The sequence below is a fragment of the Leopardus geoffroyi genome, chromosome B1 (genome assembly GCF_018350155.1).
Source record: "Leopardus geoffroyi isolate Oge1 chromosome B1, O.geoffroyi_Oge1_pat1.0, whole genome shotgun sequence".
NCBI lineage: Eukaryota > Metazoa > Chordata > Mammalia > Carnivora > Felidae > Leopardus > Leopardus geoffroyi.
The window spans coordinates 145,541,241-145,560,805 of NC_059327.1; the positions used below are offsets into that span (position 1 = coordinate 145,541,241).

A 19,565-nucleotide genomic window follows, 5' to 3' on the forward strand; every position below is an offset into this window, starting at 1 on the left:
TCCTTGTTTTATTAGCTACAACTATTGCATTTTTTAGTGGTTGCTTGTGGTTCTATAGTGTATACCTTGAATTTATCTCAATCTACCCTCAAGTGATAGATCAATTCCCATATAAGAATCTAACATTAATATCCTACCATTTCTTCTCTCCCAATGTTTGTGTTACTGTTGTAGATTTTACTTATATATGTTACAAATCACATATTCCATGGTTTTTGTTTTTGATTAAACATCAATTATATTCTAAGATGATTTGAATGATAAGAAAAATATCATCTATATTTACTCATGTAGCTACCATTTCCAGGGCTCTTTATTCCTTTGGATAGATACATATTTTCATCTGGTATCATTTCCTACTGTCTGAAGGACTTCCTTTAACATTTTTTGGTAGTATGTGTCTGCTGGTGATTGTTTTCAGCTCTTTCTGGGTTCTCCCCTCCCTAAATTTCTGAAAAAATACTTTGTTTTGCCTTTGTTTTAAAAGATATTGTTACTGAGGATAGAATTCATGATTGACAGGTTTTCTTTTAATACTTTAAAGACCAAGCTATTCCCTTGTCTTCTAGTTTACATTGTTTCTAGCAAGAAATTTGCTTCCTTCTTTGTGTTCCTCTCTATGTAATGTGATTTTTCTCTCTCTTGTTACTTTTGATACTTTTTCTATCACGCTGGTTTAGAACAATTTGATTATGGTGTTCTTTGGTATAGTTTTCTTCCTATTGCATAGGCTTAGACTTTGTTGAGCTTCTTAGATATGTAGGTTTATAGTTGTCATCAAATTTGTGCATATGTATGTGTGTGCTTTATTCTGAAATCTGAGTCACTTATGAAAGGATATTTAATTCTTATTCATGTAAAGCTCCATAAGAATCCCACTTCCCAGGGCACCGGTGTGGCTCAGTCAGCTAAGCATCTGACTCTTGGTTTCAGCTCAGGTCATAATCTCACATCAAGATCTATGCTGACAGCACAGAAATTCCTTAGGATTTTCTCTCTCCCCCCCTCTCTCTCTGCCCCTCCCCCACTAGCACTGTCTCTGTCTCCCCCAAAGAAATAAACTTTAAAAAAAAAGAATCCTACTTCCCTCCCTCCTATAATTTAAAATCATCTGTAACATCTAGCTTCCATAATAACTGCAATAAAAAAAAAAAAAAGGAGGGGCCGTGTAGCACAATAGCTTTTAACCATCTCAGTCAAGAAATGGCTCACAAAAGTCACTTCCCCTCACAATCCAGCTGAAGGTAGTCACATGGCCCCAACGTAACTGCTCTGAGAAGCTGGGAAATGATGGCAGCATGTAGATATTGGAGAACTTTTCCTGCCACAGAAAAGGCAACTCTGAAATAGAGAATAACAGAATTAAAATAATTTCAGAGGATGTGGGTTGGGAAGGGTTCTCTGAGGCAGTGTGGCAGTTAAGCTAAGACCTGACGGTTGGAAAGAAGTCAGCTCTGGTATGTGTGACAGATAATCAATATAGTTAAGAGGTCAGAGGCTAAAGCCATATTCAATTAATAAAATATTCCATGCAGAATTGTTCTGAACACTCAAACACAGAACTGGGCTTTCTTCTCCCTAGAGAAAGAGGGAAAATGTTATAACAAAGGTCAAGTCAAAATTTGGAAATCATTTAGAAATAAACAGAATAAAGGGTTCTACAACCATGAAGAAGTCTAGGGTGATGAAAATTTCCCACTCTGGTCAAGAACACGAAAAATACAATAATAAGTATTCTGCATACATACATTGCATAACCTCTTAAGAAAAGCAATTATGGCAAAGCCTTTTTTTCTCCAAATGAGGAATTAAGATTTAGGAAATACATATATCTATATGCTAATTAATTAGGTCAATCTCCCCATTTTGATGCCCACTAATTATTAGAAAAGTTGATCTTTGTTAAATCTACACACTAGACTTTAACTCTTCTTACTCCCTCCAGATTCAATCCTTTTTTCCAATATTTTATTCTAATATCTCTTTTTAATCCCCTTACATAAACTGGAAGATGTTGATATTCAAAGATGTCACATTCAATAGCTGAAAAATTATTTTAGAAAATGATGGATAAGATGGAATAAGTCTTCTCCTTCTACCTAATCATTTTGCTTTAGAAATAAATGAAAAGTAGACTTTAGAAAGCAAGAAAACATGAGATGAGCAAACATCTCCCTTGGTATGTGCCTTGAAATCTCCATTGTAGGACAGTGATGGCAGCTGAAAGGACAACATCATTGCTTCTGCCGGCATTGTTCTGCTACTTACTATCTCCCTGATCACATAAGTTACTCATTTCTTTTACTATCCTTCACTACAAACCACGGATTGAAAGGCATAGCACCTACCAGTAAGAGTTGTTGTAAGCATTATACAAGTTACCATATATAAAGCACTTTATAATTTCTCTTTTGTTGCTTTAGTTAGAAAAAATTGCTTCCGAATTTTTAAAGATCATTATTATACCTTTTTTTTAACACTATAGGCTGATACATACTCTACAAATGACATAACTTTTAATATAATATCACTTTAATAGACATAACTCAATAAAAGCTAAGAGCAAATAATACATGACTAGGAGAAAAAATACATAGAACGTGAATAGCAGACATCTTTCTGGCTTAACAAAATGACCACTTATTGATACTAATAGACTCTGATCACAGTCAGGATGGGAGTAGGGAAGCATTGCATGTGGTTGTTTTTATTTCTCTGTGGTTTGAGGGTCAACTACAGGAAAAACAGCCAGGCTGCGTGACTATGGACACACGGTTATATCCTGAATACTTCCAATCCTGACCCAAGTTGCAGAGCTCCTGAACATGAACAGAGGTTTAGCTTGAAACAAACTTATTACCATCAAATAGGGAAGAATTCTATCCCATTTCTTTGGTTTTTCTCTAAGTGAGAGGCACGGAAACTATCTGTACATTCTGATTCATCTCATGCAAACTTGTCCTGCAACATCAGAATTATAATTCTAATTCAGAATTTCTTTTACTCAAGATATTTCCCTAATTGTGAATAATAATCCCCAATTTCTAATCATGAAACAACTTGGAATCCAAATTATTAACCAAATGATATAAAATGCAAGGCATGATCAACTCGAATCACCTCATTTTTTTCATTTGCTCATTGTTTCACTGGTTCCTTCTAACAATTTTATTAAGACCGGGACAGGAGACATTATCTCAACCTACTTCCACATAGCCAACCTACTGCCATGACACAAAGAGTTCCATTTCTTCTGTAAAACATGAAAGCTGATGCTCAGAGCTCACAGAACAAATCAGAAAGTAGTTTAACTATGTCTGCCCCTACCAGTTGACCTTCATGATAATCAAGTCTTTCCCAATCTGTTTTTGCTAGTTCTTTCACAGTAAATAATATAATGTAATTAAAACAGTATAAACAAACGACAACAGAGTGTGAGAAGAAAACAGCTGTTATTTCTATAAAAACTAAATCGAATGTTCTGGAAAGGCTCTTGAGAACTAAAATGAATTAGTAAGGATTTAGATATGAACAGGACAATCATGAAGATTGGGAGATTTTTTTAAACATTTATTTACTTATTTTGAGAGAGAGCTCATACATGCACATAGGTTGGGGGAGGCGATGGGCAGAGAGAAGGAGGGGGAATTCCAAGCAGGCTCCACTCTGTCAGCACGAAGCCTGATGTGGGGCTTGATCCCACAAACAGTGAGATCATGATCTGAGCCGAAATCAAGAGTCAAGGGCTTAACCAACTGAGCCACCCAGGCACCCTGGGAGCTATTTTAAAAAGCAGTAAGAGGGGCGCCTGGGTGGCGCAGTCGGTTGGGCGTCCGACTTCAGCCAGGTCACGATCTCGCGGTCCGTGGGTTCGAGCCCCGCGTCGGGCTCTGGGCTGATGGCTCGGAGCCTGGAGCCTGTTTCCGATTCTGTGTCTCCCTCTCTCTCTGCCCCTCCCCCGTTCATGCTCTGTCTCTCTCTGTCCCAAAAATGAATAAACGTTGAAAAAAAAAAAAAAATTAAAAAAAAAAAAAAAAAAAAAAAGCAGTAAGAATTTTCACTGAGATAGTTTCACCTCAAACTGAAAATCAGAGGCAATGATTCATAGGTATTATTAATACCAGAAGATGATTCAAAATTCCAATCAGTAAGTTCCAAAGATCTGTGGACCCACATCAAAAGACTGATGAATAACCGAGTATTTAAATGATTTATGTTATAAAACAATATTTAAGGTAAATATGCATTGTTCTATAATTTTCTACTTTAACCAATTTTTTTCTATTCATCAACACACCATATGTCCCAGTATAACGTAGGTTAAGTAATATAGAGTCTTCTCATATGTAAAATAAAGAAAGCAATTCCTACTTATAAGGCTGCTTTGAGGAGCAGATAAAATTATCCGTATAAAGGAATACTTGCCATATAGTATGATACATTACTCACTAGCTACCACCAATATGCTGGTGAGGGTAACACAGTGGTTAAAAGTAATGGCAGGAGGAACCAGTCTTCCTTCCATCCCAGCTCAATTACTTCTCAACCCGGTGACCTTAGGGGAAGTTACTTAAGCTTTCTGTGCCTCAAATCTTAACACCAGTGAAATGTCCATAATAAGAGCTCCGACTACCCAGGATTAGTATCAGGATTCAATGAAGTAATAAATGTAAAGTTCCTGAGACATAATAAATAAATGTTTAATGTAATAAATTTTAGCCATTATTATTTTGTATATTATTGGCTTTTCGGCAACATAGAGAATTGTTCTTTCTTAGAGCATCAAGATATTTGTTATTACCACAGTCCCTTTAGTTCTATGCTTCTCACTCTGTAGAAGGAACACAGGACGCAAGCAATTTTACTACAGACAGACCAACAGTGCCATCTAGTGGCAATTTTCTAATAAATTCTCCAACAGAGAAAGGTTGCCCAAAACAGGTAAAAATTTCTACAGATATGAATTTAATTTTTTTAATTTGTTTATTTTTGAGAGAGAGAGGGAGATAGATAAAGGTTGTGAGTGCAGGGTAAGGGCAGAAAGAGAGGGGGACAGAGAATTCCAAGCTGGCTCCGCTTTGATAGAGTGGGGTTCGAACTTCTGAACCGTGGTATCATGACCTGAGGGGAAGTCGGATGCTCAACTGACTGAGACGCCCAGGCGCCCCTGCATTTAATTTTTAAAACAAACTAAATCTAATGTTTTAGATTTGTAAATTTGGAAATTTGTGATGTGTTTTTTAATAATTATTTGAATTCAGTGCAACTACAGCCGGGAGACATTTTTTAAAAACTACAAACCACAAGAAGAGTGCTTGGCAATTACGGTACAAAGAAGACTGGTTTTTTTTTTTGTTTGTTTGTTTTTGTTTTTGTTTTTTTTTAATATGAGCCAAACAATTGGGCTTAAACCCACTGCCAATTTTTTTTGTACAGATTTGCAATGCTAATAAATCCGTATGAGAATTAGAAATGTGAATTTTTGGTACAATTCAAATAGCACGAAAGTTATATACCAAGGAATTAAGTTATATTGTTGGATAAAGTATAATCAATACCATACAAGGATCTCATGCAATAGCACCATTCACTTTTTACTTTCTGCAAGTCAAAACTTATAGAAGAACTCAAAACTACTGTAATCTAGGGGCGCCTGGGTGGCTCAGTCAGTTAAGCATCTGACACCGGCTCAGGTCATGATCTGATGGTTTGTGGGTTCGAGCCCCGCGACAGGCTCTGTGCTGACAGCTCAGAGCCTGGAGCCTGCTCTAGATTCTGTTGTCTCCCTCTCTCTCTGCTCCTCCCCCACTCACACTCTGTCTCTCTCTCAAAAATAAATAAACATTTAAAAAAATTAAAAAAAAAACCTTCTGTAATCTATACTATATGGCAGTCCTCACTTCACTCAGTTGAAATACACATGAATTTCACAGCCACAATTTACTTAAATAGCACCAATCGTCCAATAGCACAGTTCAAAGTTCAGTTCTCATGGTAAATTAACTGTGAGTAATTATGTAAGAACTGCTGGCCCTCTGGTTCACAAATCACCGTGTAAATAAAGATGAGCATCATGTTCCCTGAGCAACACATTTGACACTTCTTTAAAAGTCCGTTGATGATTGATCACTGCACATTTGTTATTCAGGTCAAACATCAACAGCAAATCATACTTCCTCCTGGTCTCCTGGTGGTCAACTCACAAGACATTTCACAAAAGTAGATAATCAACAGAGGGAATTAACCTGTAAAGGTGACAGGGCAGCAAAAAAAAAAAAAAAAAAAAAAAAAAAAAGTGACACTGGAAGTGAAATGAGATGTGAACAGAAGGTCTGAAAATGGCAACAGCAAAGCAAAAATAACAGAAACCTGTGCCCCCAGGAAGCGAAGAGCTATGATTAAGTGCTCCGGTGGGACTCTGATTGAATGGAAATGGGTTGTGCAGGAATGAGGTGACCCTGGAATGTTGACTCTGGGCCCTTCGGAGCAATGTGGATATGCAGCCACAGAAGCTCTAATGAAGGTGGACTGTCTCCCATACATGAAGAAGGTTCTTATGACAAAAACGATGACAACATCCCAGAGGAAGTGGCACCAGCATAAACCATCCCATAAAAGAAACTCTCAGAGAGATTTCAGAACCGTGGAAAAACTACGAACCATAAGAAGACTGCTTGGCAAATGATTACAAAGGACGAAATGGAAACTGATCCAAACTTAGAGAGGAATATGCAGTTGAATTCACCAAGGCCCAGGAAAGATGCTTGCTCCATATTGTAAGTTACATGATGAGAAGGCAAGCTCCCGTGCAAGCTCCTCTGAACAAGTTTTTTGCAAAGAAATAACACTTTAATTCTCGATGTTTCTAATGTTTTAATTTATAGTGTGCTGAACAAATATTAGCTTCCCCCTTTTTTCGTGTTCCATTTCCCTATATGTTTATGAACAACAGAGAGAGAGTTTTTAATGTTTGGGGAGAACATTTTCAAGGTCAGAGAACGAGGGGCGCCTGGGTGGCTCAGTCGGTTAAGTGTCCAACTTCGGCTGAGGTCATGATCTCACGGTTTATGAGTTTGAGCCCCACATCCGGTTCTGTGCTGACAGCTCATCCTGGAGCCTGCTTCGGATTCTGTGTCTCCCTCTCTCTCTGCCCTTTCCCCCACTCACGCTCTGCCTCTCTGTGTCTCTCAAAAATGAATAAACGTTAAAAAAATTTTGTTTAAGGGGCGCCTGGGTGGCTCTGTCAGTTAAGTGTCTGACTTCAGCTCAGGTCATGACCTCACAGTTCATGAGTTCGAGCCCCGCGTCGGGCTCTATGCTGACAGTTCAAAGCCTGGAGTCTGCTTCAGATTCTGTGTCTCCCTCCTTCACTACCCCTCCCCCACTCTCTCTCTCTCTTTCAAAAATAAACAAACATTAAAAAATATTTTTTTTTAATGTTTATTTAAAAAAATAAAAAAATAAAGGTCAGAGAATGACTGTTGTTTTTCCCATTGGGTTTTTAAGGTTGCTTTGCCTGGTTTCAGTGTGCACAGTCATTGTCACGGTCTTGGGGCTATTGTACAAAGTAAGGACTACGTGTAATTTTTGCCTACGTTTTTCCTTTACAAGTTTCAGTCATTGCAAGCAGAAGTCATCCAGGCCTTGCCAACAATTACCTGCTAGTGTAAGAGCTAGTCCCTTTGTGAACATATTTCCTAAACTACTTGCAGATAGAATGTTGAAAGACGCCCTTTTTCCTCACCAAAGCAGACATATACAAGAGCCTTAGGTACCTGGTAGTGGTAACTGAACCAATATACCACTGACTCGTGGGTCCATATTCAATTGATCAGTTATATCCAAAAGTTCTTCCTGAGAAACATCCTTTGGTTTTAGAATGATCTCACTACGGATCCCTGGAAGAACAACAAACACAGAGAGAGTCATTTGACCAGCAAAGATGTGGTTTTTCAACAACGGTGTCTTACACGGTGCGTAAAAGGTTTCCTCTGCGCCTTGCCTCATTGGAAGGAAAGGACCTTCTACAAAAATGATGTTCAAACCACCACTAAAAGGGATGTCTCAAAGAGTACAGATGTTTTCTCATGATTCACATGCAATTTTTGGCCCAGTATTGTATTGCATTTATTTGTGATAGGCTACTGTTAGGGGATGTGAATCTAGTAAATATGTTAATACCCCTCACCACCATTATTAGGCCAAGTTCGGCAGAGCAAACTGGCCAGGTTTATTATCTGATTAAAGCAAGTATGATAAAAATAGGCCTTTTTTTTTTAAAAAAAAAAAAAATGAAATACAGCTGACACACAATGTTACGCCAGTCTCAGGTATACAACATGGTGATTCGACAAGTATGTTCATTTTGCTAGCTAGGCTAATCACAACTGTAGCTACAATGGTCACCATACAATGTTATTACAATATCACTGACTACATTCCCTATGCTATACCTAAAAATGGGCCCTTTAATGTTTATTTCATTTTGAGAGAGTGCCAGTGGGGAGGGGCAGACAGAGGGGGACAGAGGATCCGGAGTGGGCTCTGTGCTGACAGGCTGACGGCACAGAGCCCGATGTGGGCCTCGAATTCACAAACTGCGAGATCATGACCTGAGCCAAAGTCAGATGCTCAACCGACCAAGCCACCAAGGCACCCCTAAAAATGGGCTCTTTAAATGTGCAGTGTTCCTCTGACGTATCATCATAGGATCTGAAATCACATCAAATTAATTCAGTAAGAAAGCTGGAGAAAAACATTAAGAAATGAATATAAACTTGGGTAACTCATCTCTAATAGTAATGGTAATAATAATAAATGTTATTCAAATGGCACTTATTTGGCAATTCTCATTGATAATTATTGCACTTTGAAGGAACACAAGAAGACATGACTTAGTAACAAGAACAACTAAAACGCATCCCCACCTACAGCAGACGCAGCTCTGATCTTCTTCCTGACGTACGTGTGGCTTGCTGGGTTATCACCCACTAAAATGATACTGAGGTGAGGTCTTCTGTTCCCAAGGGAAATCCATGATTCCACACCTCTCTGTATTTCTTTCTGGATTTGTTTGGCCATTTCAGTTCCTGAGATAATGATGGCATCATGTCTGTGGAAAACAAAGAATAAATATAGCACTAAAAAGACAGTAAGGAACATTCAACCACATAATCTTAAGTTACAAGAGTGAACAACACATCTGTGATTCTCCAAGTGAGCAACCTTAACTCAACCCCCAGAAAAGCAGAAAGAAATAACATATATTGAAAAGGCTTTCTTGGGGCGCCTGGGTGGCGCAGTCGGTTAAGCGTCCGACTTCAGCCAGGTCACGATCTCGCGGTCCGTGAGTTCGAGCCCCGCGTCGGGCTCTGGGCTGATGGCTCAGAGCCTGGAGCCTGTTTCCGATTCTGTGTCTCCCTCTCTCTCTGCCCCTCCCCCGTTCATGCTCTGTCTCTCTCTGTCCCAAAAATAAATAAACGTTGAAAAAAAAAATTAAAAAAAAAAAAAAAAAAAAGAAAAGAAAAGGCTTTCTTGCTCTCCGTGATCTCAAACTTCAAAGTGGTGAATTAATGTTGCTCTTACTGTGTGTTTGTTTTTTTAAGGTACCTGATAAAGTATAAGATGGTTCTTTCTTCCTGCTCCCCCTGTCCTTTCACTATTGAAAGGCCTGGCGGAAGCAGATCTGTATGTAGCGCATGATTATTACACAAAACCCCAAATGCAGGTCAATGAATATCGTGAAGAATGGAAAAGGAGGCGGGGGAAGAAGCAGAAGAAAAAAAAGAGAAAAGGAAACCTTACAGCACCTGAATTCTTTCTAGTACCTGTATACTTTTTATTTTCTAACGAGAGCAGGCAACATGAATATCAACCAACACACACAAAAAAATGCAAATTTGCTGTCCCTTTCAAATAAGTCAACTGTCCTTTCTAAGAGGACATATATATACGGGGGGAGGGGGGGCAGGGGGACAATGAACTAGATCAAGAATACTCCTTTTCAATCGGGCACCAGTGGTCCAAAGTGTCTATCCAAGTTTGCACCATTTTGACGTGAACATTGTTCTCTTAAGAAGTGATGCTGCAATGTGATCTATGGATACATACACCAAAGTTGCCTGGGAAGCTTGCTCAAGTTGCAGATTCCCCAACCCATGATTGAGAACACCCTGGAAATCTGCATGTCTGACAAGTTCCCACAGGTATTCATGTGCATGACCATGTTCGAAAACTACCTGCTCAATTCAATACAAAAGTATATTTTAAAAATAATCATTACCATAGGTAAACAACTAATTGAGCAAATAAACAGATTAGAGAATACAATTACAACCAGACTTTATAGCTGTAAGTAAACTCAACTTTTGATTCTGACTTGTCTACGTTTCACCAAAAACTTGATAGCTTTCAAGACAAGGAAAATCATGGCAAATTTATTGATCAGTCTTGCTCCACTGTCCTAATTTTATAATAGCTGTATTGAAGTATAACTGACAGGGACGCCTGGGTGGCTCGGTCAGTTAGGCATATGACTCTTGGTTACGCTCACGTCATGATCTCATGGTTCATGGGTTCGAGCCCTGCATTGGCTCTGCACGAGCAGCGCAGAGGCTACTTGGGATTCTCTCTCTCTCTCTCTCTCTCTCTCTGCCCTTTCCCTGCTCTCTCTCCCTCTCAAAATAAATAAATAAATTTTAAAAATAATAAAGAAGCATAACTGACATAAAATATATTGTACATATTTAAAGTGTGCAATTTGATGTTGTAATATATGTATATACCTAGGAAACTATCACCATAATCAAGCAAATGAAACTCCTGTAAGAATTCTGGTACTCTTTTCTAAATCTCACCATTCCCCCTGTCCTGGCCATGTCCCTCCTCAATCAACAGGCAACCACTGGTCTGCTTCTTGTCACTATATCTTAGTTTGTATCATCACAAATTTTGTACAAATGGAATCATGCACAACATACTCTTTTTTATCCAGCTACTCTCACTCAGCATAGTTAAGATTCATTCATGTTGTTGCATGTATCCATAGTTCATTTCTTTTTATTGTTGAGTAGTTTTCCATTGTATGGATATACCAAAATTTGTTTATCCATCCAATTATTGCTGGATATTTGGGTTGTTTCCAGCTTTTACTCATGGCAAATAAAGCTGTTATAGACATTCATGTACAAGTCATTGTATGCACAATGAGCAAATACCTAGGAGCAGAATGGCTGGGTCATACAGCAGGTATATCCAAGTCCTTTATCAGAAAAGTGATTTGAAATATTTTCTCCTACTTTGTGCTTTGCCTTTTCATTCTCTTAACTGTGTCTTTGGAAGATCAGCTCTCAATTTTGATGTATGTCCATCAATTTTCCTTTTCCTTTTATGGTGAGGTATATAAGAAATCTTTGCCTAACTTAAGGTCACAAAGGTTTTCTTCAACGTCTCCTACTTTTATGTGTTCAGGTTATACATTTAGTTCTGTGATTTAGTTTTACTCTTAGTTTGATGGAACTTTATTTATATCAGGATATTGTCAAAGTTTTTTTAATGTGTGTGTATAGAGATAATCATATGACCACATGATATTTTTTTTTTTTTTTGGTTTTAGTCTGTTAATATGATGAATTATATTGATTGATTTTCAAATGTTAAGCCAATCTTGCATTCCTGGGATAAGCCTCACTTGGTCACGATGTGCTTATCCTTTCCAGATATTCAGGATTTTATCTAAAATTTTGTTAATTTTTTTGCTTCTATGTGCATGAGAGGTATTTATTTATAGTTTTCTTTTCTTGTAACGTCTTTGTATGATTTTGGTATCAGGGTGATGCTGCCTTTATAGAATGAGTTAGGATATATCCCGTCCTCTTCAAATTTCCAGAAGAGTTTCTGCAGAATTGGTATTATTTCTTCCTTAAATGTTTGGTAAATTTCACCCATGAAGCCATCTGGTCCTGGAGCTTTTATTCTGTTAAAGTTTAAGATCAAGTTTAAATGAAGTTAAGATAACATACTTACTTCTGAGTTTAAATGTTATCTTCCAAGATTAGGTAACAAACTTTTTTCACTATTTACTATGAACTTCTAGTGCTCATTTTTTATTAATTCATTTAACTGATCTTTTAATTCTAAGAGAACGAGGAACTCTTCTATTATAAAATACTAAAGGCTGCAGTAATTCCAGAATGACTCATTTCTAAGAGTCATAAAAATAATAAGTCAATAAATAAATCAATAAATACTTTCCATAAATTAAACTGTGTCAACATATTCACTTAGGGTAAAATACCTAAGCTTATCTGCTGATACACTAGAATTCACTCTTGTAACAAAGAACATGCATTTGTATTTTAAATTACAAAATCACCTGAGCCCTATGTTATATTTTATAGTATATGAATAGAAACTGCTGCTGCTGGCATGTTTTATTAGTTGATTCTCTGTTACAACGATTTGTTCATAGGTTACCGTGAAACTGGCAATCACTGAACATAATCCACGATAATTATGGCTTAGATATTACAAAGCTGTGTGACTCTGAGAGTGTCAGAGTTGACCATGGCATAAATGGACTCATGACTTCCAAAGACAGACAATCTATATACAGATTAAACTTGACTGCACCATGTTGGGGTCTGAGAGAAGACAGGGCTTACTTTACAGCACAGATGTGCTAAGTGAGTTTGCTAACTATAGCTGACACGTTATAGCCTGGTCCAGTTGGTATTTATGGGTAAATACTCAGAAGACTGCCACCCAATTATAAAAGGAACTTTGAGGATTTTTCAGTAGCAGCTGGCTCCACCTATTGGTTCCCTCAATCCCTGCAGAGCCTGGGCAAGCCTCGATTTGTGGGAGATATGATATAAGGATAAATGAGGCAAGCTGGAATTAGTGGAGACTCAAAGGAAGGATGCCCCTATCAGCCTATATGCTGGAAGAACTGGTAAACACACACATTATCTAGCTCAGTGCAAAAACAAATGAGACTTTTCAGCACGCATACTGTTGAAACATGTTAAATATCAATACTAGTGTGAATTTCAGCCATAGAAGCCCACAGCTCCTAAGAGTTTCCCTGGCTCAAGTCAATCTCTACCATCCGTCATCTGCACCGCAGCCAGAGTGATTTTCCAAATCTAATCATGCCGCTTCCTTGGTTAAAACGCCTCACTTACAAGCCCAATGTTTATTGACTTAATAAATACACACCGAAAACCTTATATCTGCCAGGCACTATTCTAGACACTGGAAATATAAATAACAGTGTACAAAACAAACTGCCCACTTTTATGGGAACTACAATCCAGTTGAAGAAGACATAATAAGCAAATTTTTTTAAAAGGCGAATATTTATATCATGTGTGAAAAACAGAGGGAAAGGGCATATCTGGGGGCCAGAGCTGTCATATTATACAGATGGGTTAAGGTGTCTCTTAATTCTGATTAATCTGGTGATATTTCATCATAAATGAAGGAAATGGGTGGCTCAGTCGGTTAAGTGACCAGCTCTTGGTTCCAGCTCAGGTCATGATCTCACAGTTTGTGAGTTCGAGCCCCACATCTGGCTCTGCACTGACAGTGTGAAGCCTGCTTGGGATTCTCTCTCTCTCCCTCTCTCTCTCTGCTCCTCCTGCTCTCTTTTTCTCTCAAAATAAATAAACTTAAATTAAAAAAAAATGAAGGTGAGCCAGAAGTGGCCGTAGCAGAGATAGAAACCGCAGCGGGGGCAATCACTGCGCCTGCTGTCAACCCGGGTATAAAGCATCACCAGGAGCCCACCCAATGAGGATGCCTCCTCCATTCCCAGGGGGCTTTAGGGAGCCCTGAGGGGCAAAGCGGCAGGGACACCTCTCTTCAGATGCTGCCAGAGGGCATGGGAGTGGAGCTCAGAGGCTGCGAGGAGCGCCTGCTGGAGGAGAGCAGATTTTTCTTTTAAGTACTCTGTACACCCATTGTGGGGCTTGAACCCACAACCCTGAGATCAAGAATCACATGCTCGGGGGTAGGAGTTAAGATGGTGGAGAAAGTAGGAAGAGCAGGATTTCCCTCGTCCCTCAAACACAGCTGTATTGAGGTTAGAACACTGGGAACGCCCTGGAAATCAATCTGCGGAGTGGCAGAAGGATCTCCACAGGTGGAGGGAGACAGCTTGGCAGAACAGAAGTGCATGTACATGAAATGGGTGAGATAAAATAGCACAGGCACAGAGGAGGGGAACCCCTTCTGCGGAGAGGCGAAAGGGAGCGCAAGAGAAGCTGTGGACTGCGGTCTAGTGTCAGGACAAGAGGAAACCCTCTCCAGACCGGGTACTGGGGAACGAGAAATACAGTGCATTTCTCCTTTGCAAACTTGTGACAAATGCTGACTTTCTAGGAGTGAAGCCGCTGCCGTGTGTGAACGCCTGGGGAGCAGGGAGCTGGCCCCAGGGTGCGGTGGCGCACTGGGAGAGGGCAGTCCCCTCCCTTGAGTACTGTGGGAAGAGGGTTTATTGCCCGCCCCCCCCCCCAAGGACAAAAGACCCTGCAGGAGCCAGTCAGAGGTGGAGTGGCGCTACCCCAGGATCGGTCCACGCAGAGCGGGATCCAAGACATCAGGTTTTGAATCCCGGCCGAGCACCTAGGCGGCGGGCGAGACTGGAGCAGGACAGGCTGACCGCCCAGGCTACTCTGTGAGGGCTGCCTGGGCAGCGTGCTTTGAGACACCCATCTGGGGAGGAGAGATTGGGGTGTCCCCATCTATCGCCACCCCGCCAACACAGTGGGGCTTCAGGGAACAGGACAGCGGCCCCCAGTGGAAGCGGGATGTGCTTACACCAAACCCCACCCCTCCGAGCCTGGCAACTGCTTATCTACCAGACTGAATCTGACACTGAGTAACCCAGATGGCCTCTCTGCCCGCCCGCCCCCCCCCGCCCCCAGCACAGTCACCGGTCCCCGGCAGGTCCCCGGACCAACAGACAACTGTTTTGTGTTTTTGCCTGTTAGTCTCTCTTTTCTTTTTCTCTATCTCGTTTCTTTCCTTCTCTTCTTTTTTCACTTCTTTTTCTTTCTACCTTTTTCTTGTTTTCCCTTTGGAATCAGGCTCATAGTCTCTGATTTGATTTTTGGTCAATTCTTACTATATATATATATATATTTTTTTGCTCTTTGTTTTATTTTTTTTGTTTGTTTGTTTAATCAGGCATTTTTACTCTATTCTTTTTACACCTTTTCTGTATCTCCTTCTTTATTTTCCTTTCACTCTCTCTGGATTAAGTCTTATAGTTTCTTTGATTCTTTGCTTGGTGTCTTTTTCTTTTTTCACCCCTTTCATTTTTCTCTTTGTATTGGATCGGGTCTCCTGCCCTTTCCTTTTTTCCAGGTTATTTCAACGAACACATTAAAGCACACCTGACTGAAGCTCCAAACATTCCACCACTATGAGCAAAGAGAAGCTTTGCAGAGGACTGATCAGTGGGATAGAGCAGCCAAATATGCAACAACAGAGAGGATGTGACACATTCCAAAAACACCTCCTGAAGGTCCAGGCCCTGGACAGTGTGTGACCCATTTTTAATATAGTAGTGTTCACATGTACAGGATACATAACCAGCTATTAAAACACATAAAAGACAAAAACCTATCCAAAATGATGAAACGGAAGAATTCTCCTCAAAAGAAATTCCAGAAAGAAATGACAGCCAGAGAATTGCTCAAAACAGATATAAACAATATATCTGAACAAGAATTTAGGATAACAGTCATAAGACTAATAGCTGGGCTTAAAAAAAGCATAGAAGACAGCAGAGAATCTATTGCTGCAGAGATCAAAGACCTAAGAAATAGTCACAATGAATTTTTTAAAAATGCTATAAATGGTATGCAAAATAAACTAAATACAGTGACAGCGAGGATGGGAGAAGCAGAGGAGAGAAAAGGCAAAGAAGTCAAACGTTCACTCTTTGCAGATGACATGGTACTCTATATGGAAAATCCGAAAGACTCCATCCAAAAATTGCCAGAACTGACATAGGAATTCAGCCAAGTTGTAGGATATAAAATCAATGTACAGAAATCGACTGCATTTCTGTACAACAATAATGAAGCAACAGAAAGAGATATCAAGGAATCGATCCCATTTACAATTGCGCCAAGAACCATAAAATACCCAGGAATAAACCTAACCAAAGAGGTAAAAGAAATATATGCTGAAAACTATAGAAAGCATATGAAAGAAACTGAAGAAGACACAAAGAAATGGAAAAACATTCCATGCTCTTGGATAGGAAGAACAAATATTGTTAAACTGTCAATACTACCCAAAGCAGTCTACACATTCAATGCAATCCCAATGAAAACAGCACCAGCATTTTTTACAGAGCTAGAACAAACAATCCTAAAATTTACATGGAACCACAAAAGACTCCAAATAGCCAAAGTAATGGTAAAAAGAAAACCAATCCGGAAGTATCACAATCCCAGACGTTAGCCTGTACTACAAAGCTGTAATCATCAAGACAGTATGGTATTGGCACAAAATCAGACACACAGACCAATGAAATAGAATAGAGGACTCAGAAATAGACCCACAAATATATGGCCAACTAATGTTTGACAAAGCAGGGAAGAGTATCCAGTGGGAAAACGACAGTCTCTTTAGCAAATGGTGCTGGGAGAACTGGACAGCAACATGCAGAAGAATGAAACTGGACCACTTCCTTACACTACACACAAAAATAAATTCAAAGTGGCTGAAAGACCTAAATGTGAGACAGGAAACCATCAAAATCCTACAGGAGAAAATAGGCAGCAACCTCTTTGACCTCAGCCGCAGCAACTTCTTATTTGACATGTCGCTAAAGGCAAGGGAAATAAAAGCAAAAATGAACTATTAGGACCTCATCAAGATAAAAAGCTTCTGCACAGCAAAGGAAACAATCAACAAAACTAAAAGACAACTGACAGAATGGGAGAAGATATTTGTAAGTGACATATCAAATAAAGGGTTAGTTTCCAAAATCTATAAAGAATTTACCAAACTGAACACTGAAAAACAAATAACCCAGTGAAGAAATGGGCAGAAGACATGAATAGACACTTTTCCAAAGAAAACATCCAGATGACAAACAGACACATGAAAAGATGCTAAATATCACCCATCATCAGGGAAATAAAATTGAACCCACACTGAGATACCACCTCAAACACGCAGAGTAGCTAAAATGAACAACTCAGGAAACAATAGATATTGGCGAGGGTATAGAGAAAGGGGAACCCTCTTGCACTGTTGGTGGGAATGCAAACTGGTGCAGCCACTCTGGAAAACAGTATGGAGGTTCCTCAAAAAATTAAAAATAGAATTACCCTATGACCCAACAACAACACTACCAGGAATTTATCCAAAGGATATAGGAGTGCTAATTTGAAGGGGCACATGCACCCCAACATTTATAGCAGCACTGTCAACAATAGCCAAATTATGGAAAGAGCCCAAATGTCCATCAACTGATGAATGGGTAACGAAGATGTGGCTTATATATGCAATGGAATACTACTCAGCAATGAAAAAGAATGACATCTTGCCATTTGCAACAACATGGATGGAATTGGAGGCTATTATGCTAAGCAAAATAAGTCAGTCAGAGAAAGACTGGTATCATATGAGTTCACTCAGATGTTGCATTAGAGAAACTTAACAGAAGACCATGGGGGAAGGGAAGGAAAAATAAGATACAAATAGAGAGGGAAGCAAACCATAAGAGACTCTTAAATACAGAGAACAAACTGAGGGTTGATGGGGGTAGAGAAAACAGATGATGGGCATTGAGGAGGGCACTTGTTGGAATGAGCACTGGATGTTGTACGTAAGTGATGACTCACAGGAATCTACTCCTGAAGCCAAGACTACACAGTATGCTAATTTGACAATCAATCAATCAATCAATCAATAAGAAGGAATGAGGGAATATGTCATGTGGCTATGTGTACAAAATACTTCTAGGCCAAGGGGAGTGCACAGCAAGTACAAGGGACTCTAGGCAGGAGCATGACTAGCATGTCTGATGAATAGCAAGGCCAATGGCTGCAGTGGAGACAAGTGGGCCAGGCCAGGACATAAAATCAGAGAAGTCAAGGAACTTGAGATCACATAAGGTCCTGCAGACTTTTGAAGGGATATTGGCTTTTACTGAGCTAGAAAGCCATTTGATGATTCTGAGGAGTGCTATGACCCGATTTTCATGATTCGATAGCTGGTTAAATGTGGAAAACAGACTCTGGAAGCAAGGGGCTTAGAGTCATGCAGCTATAGACCAAGGAGAAGTAAGAATTTCCAGCAAGAAGAGGCGGGGAGAGCACAGCTCTGCAGATACCTTCATTTCAGACTTCTAGTCTCCAAGAGTCTGAGGATCCATCCTGTTGCTTCAAACCATCGAGTCTGTGGTACTTTGTTTACAGTGGCCTTAGTAAACAAATACATGCATAATCCTAATTTAAAATATTCAAATTTGTGGGAAGAATCTTTTGATGGAGCTGTTTTTCATCGAATAGATTTATATTTTGGAATGCAATGGCATAGAATTGAGAAGACCTGTATCTACTGTATCTAAACATGGCAAGATATTAGAAAAGTCATAAATAGAAACAACTTATTTGATGACATGTAACAAGTATTTGTCAAAGAAAGGTACTATGAAAGGAGACACTAAACAGCAACTGTGAAAATATTTAGGCTAAAATATCTTCACATTCAATATGAAAAAATCTAGAATTGAGACCATGTTCCATTCAGCAGTTTGCTCTGAGCTTGCCAGGTGCTTTGGTATCTGTAGGGAAAGCACTTTCTTGAAAACTAAAAATACTATTGTCTAAAGAAAAAAAAAATAAGGTTTGCAACTTTAAAAAAAACTGCAGCAAATTTAATTTTAAAATTAAGTGTAAGATCTTTTTTTTTTCCAGAAAATGATCACTATCGACATATTAAAGATAAGGATAGGAAACTGATTCAAGTATATGTACCAAGAATTCAGCATGTGTTAAAAGTTAGTAATCACATAATTAACATAAAAAATTAAATATATTATTATAAAATTAAGATCAAAATTTTCAATTGTCTAAATGCATAAGGGTATATAAATGACCACTTAAAATGTGAAATTTGAAGATACTTTTGAACAGGACTCTTTTATAGGTCCTAATATATTTACAAATCAATAAATATTCCAAATATATCATTTTCACTACTTTAACATCTCTTTTTCCTGCTAAAAATGTGGTTTGGTCAAAAAATTATTTAGCCACATTGCCATTAATACACACCAAAAGGGCAATTTGACTTAGGTATTTTTCACAAGTTGCACCCTGTCATTACTTGCTCAGGCAACATTTCCTGAAAAGGTAATGTTGCAAGTAACCCCCAAAGAAGGCAGGACATAGAGCTCTCTGTTTCACCATTCTCCCCTCATTGCTGGGCTGGTACTAACTTGTGACTTCATTAAAAAACAGTAAGTCATAGTGGGGGGCGTGGTGAGCAATAAGGGCAGGATAATGCTGTATAAATTACTTCCCCCAAGCCAGAAG

At 39.1% G+C, this 19,565-nt stretch overlaps 1 protein-coding gene across 2 annotated transcripts in view; it reads right to left on the minus strand.

Annotated features, from left to right (window-relative positions):
* The window catches only part of MTHFD2L (methylenetetrahydrofolate dehydrogenase (NADP+ dependent) 2 like), a 147,236-nt gene that overhangs the window by 120,583 nt on the left and 7,088 nt on the right, over positions 1–19,565 (minus strand). For both annotated transcript variants that reach the window (XM_045473752.1, XM_045473753.1), the window contains exons 2-3: positions 8,928–9,112; positions 7,776–7,898 (exon numbers count right to left, since the gene is read on the minus strand). In XM_045473752.1, coding sequence (XP_045329708.1) covers positions 7,776–7,898; positions 8,928–9,112 — 308 coding nt within the window. The remainder of the gene's footprint in view (positions 1–7,775; positions 7,899–8,927; positions 9,113–19,565) is intronic.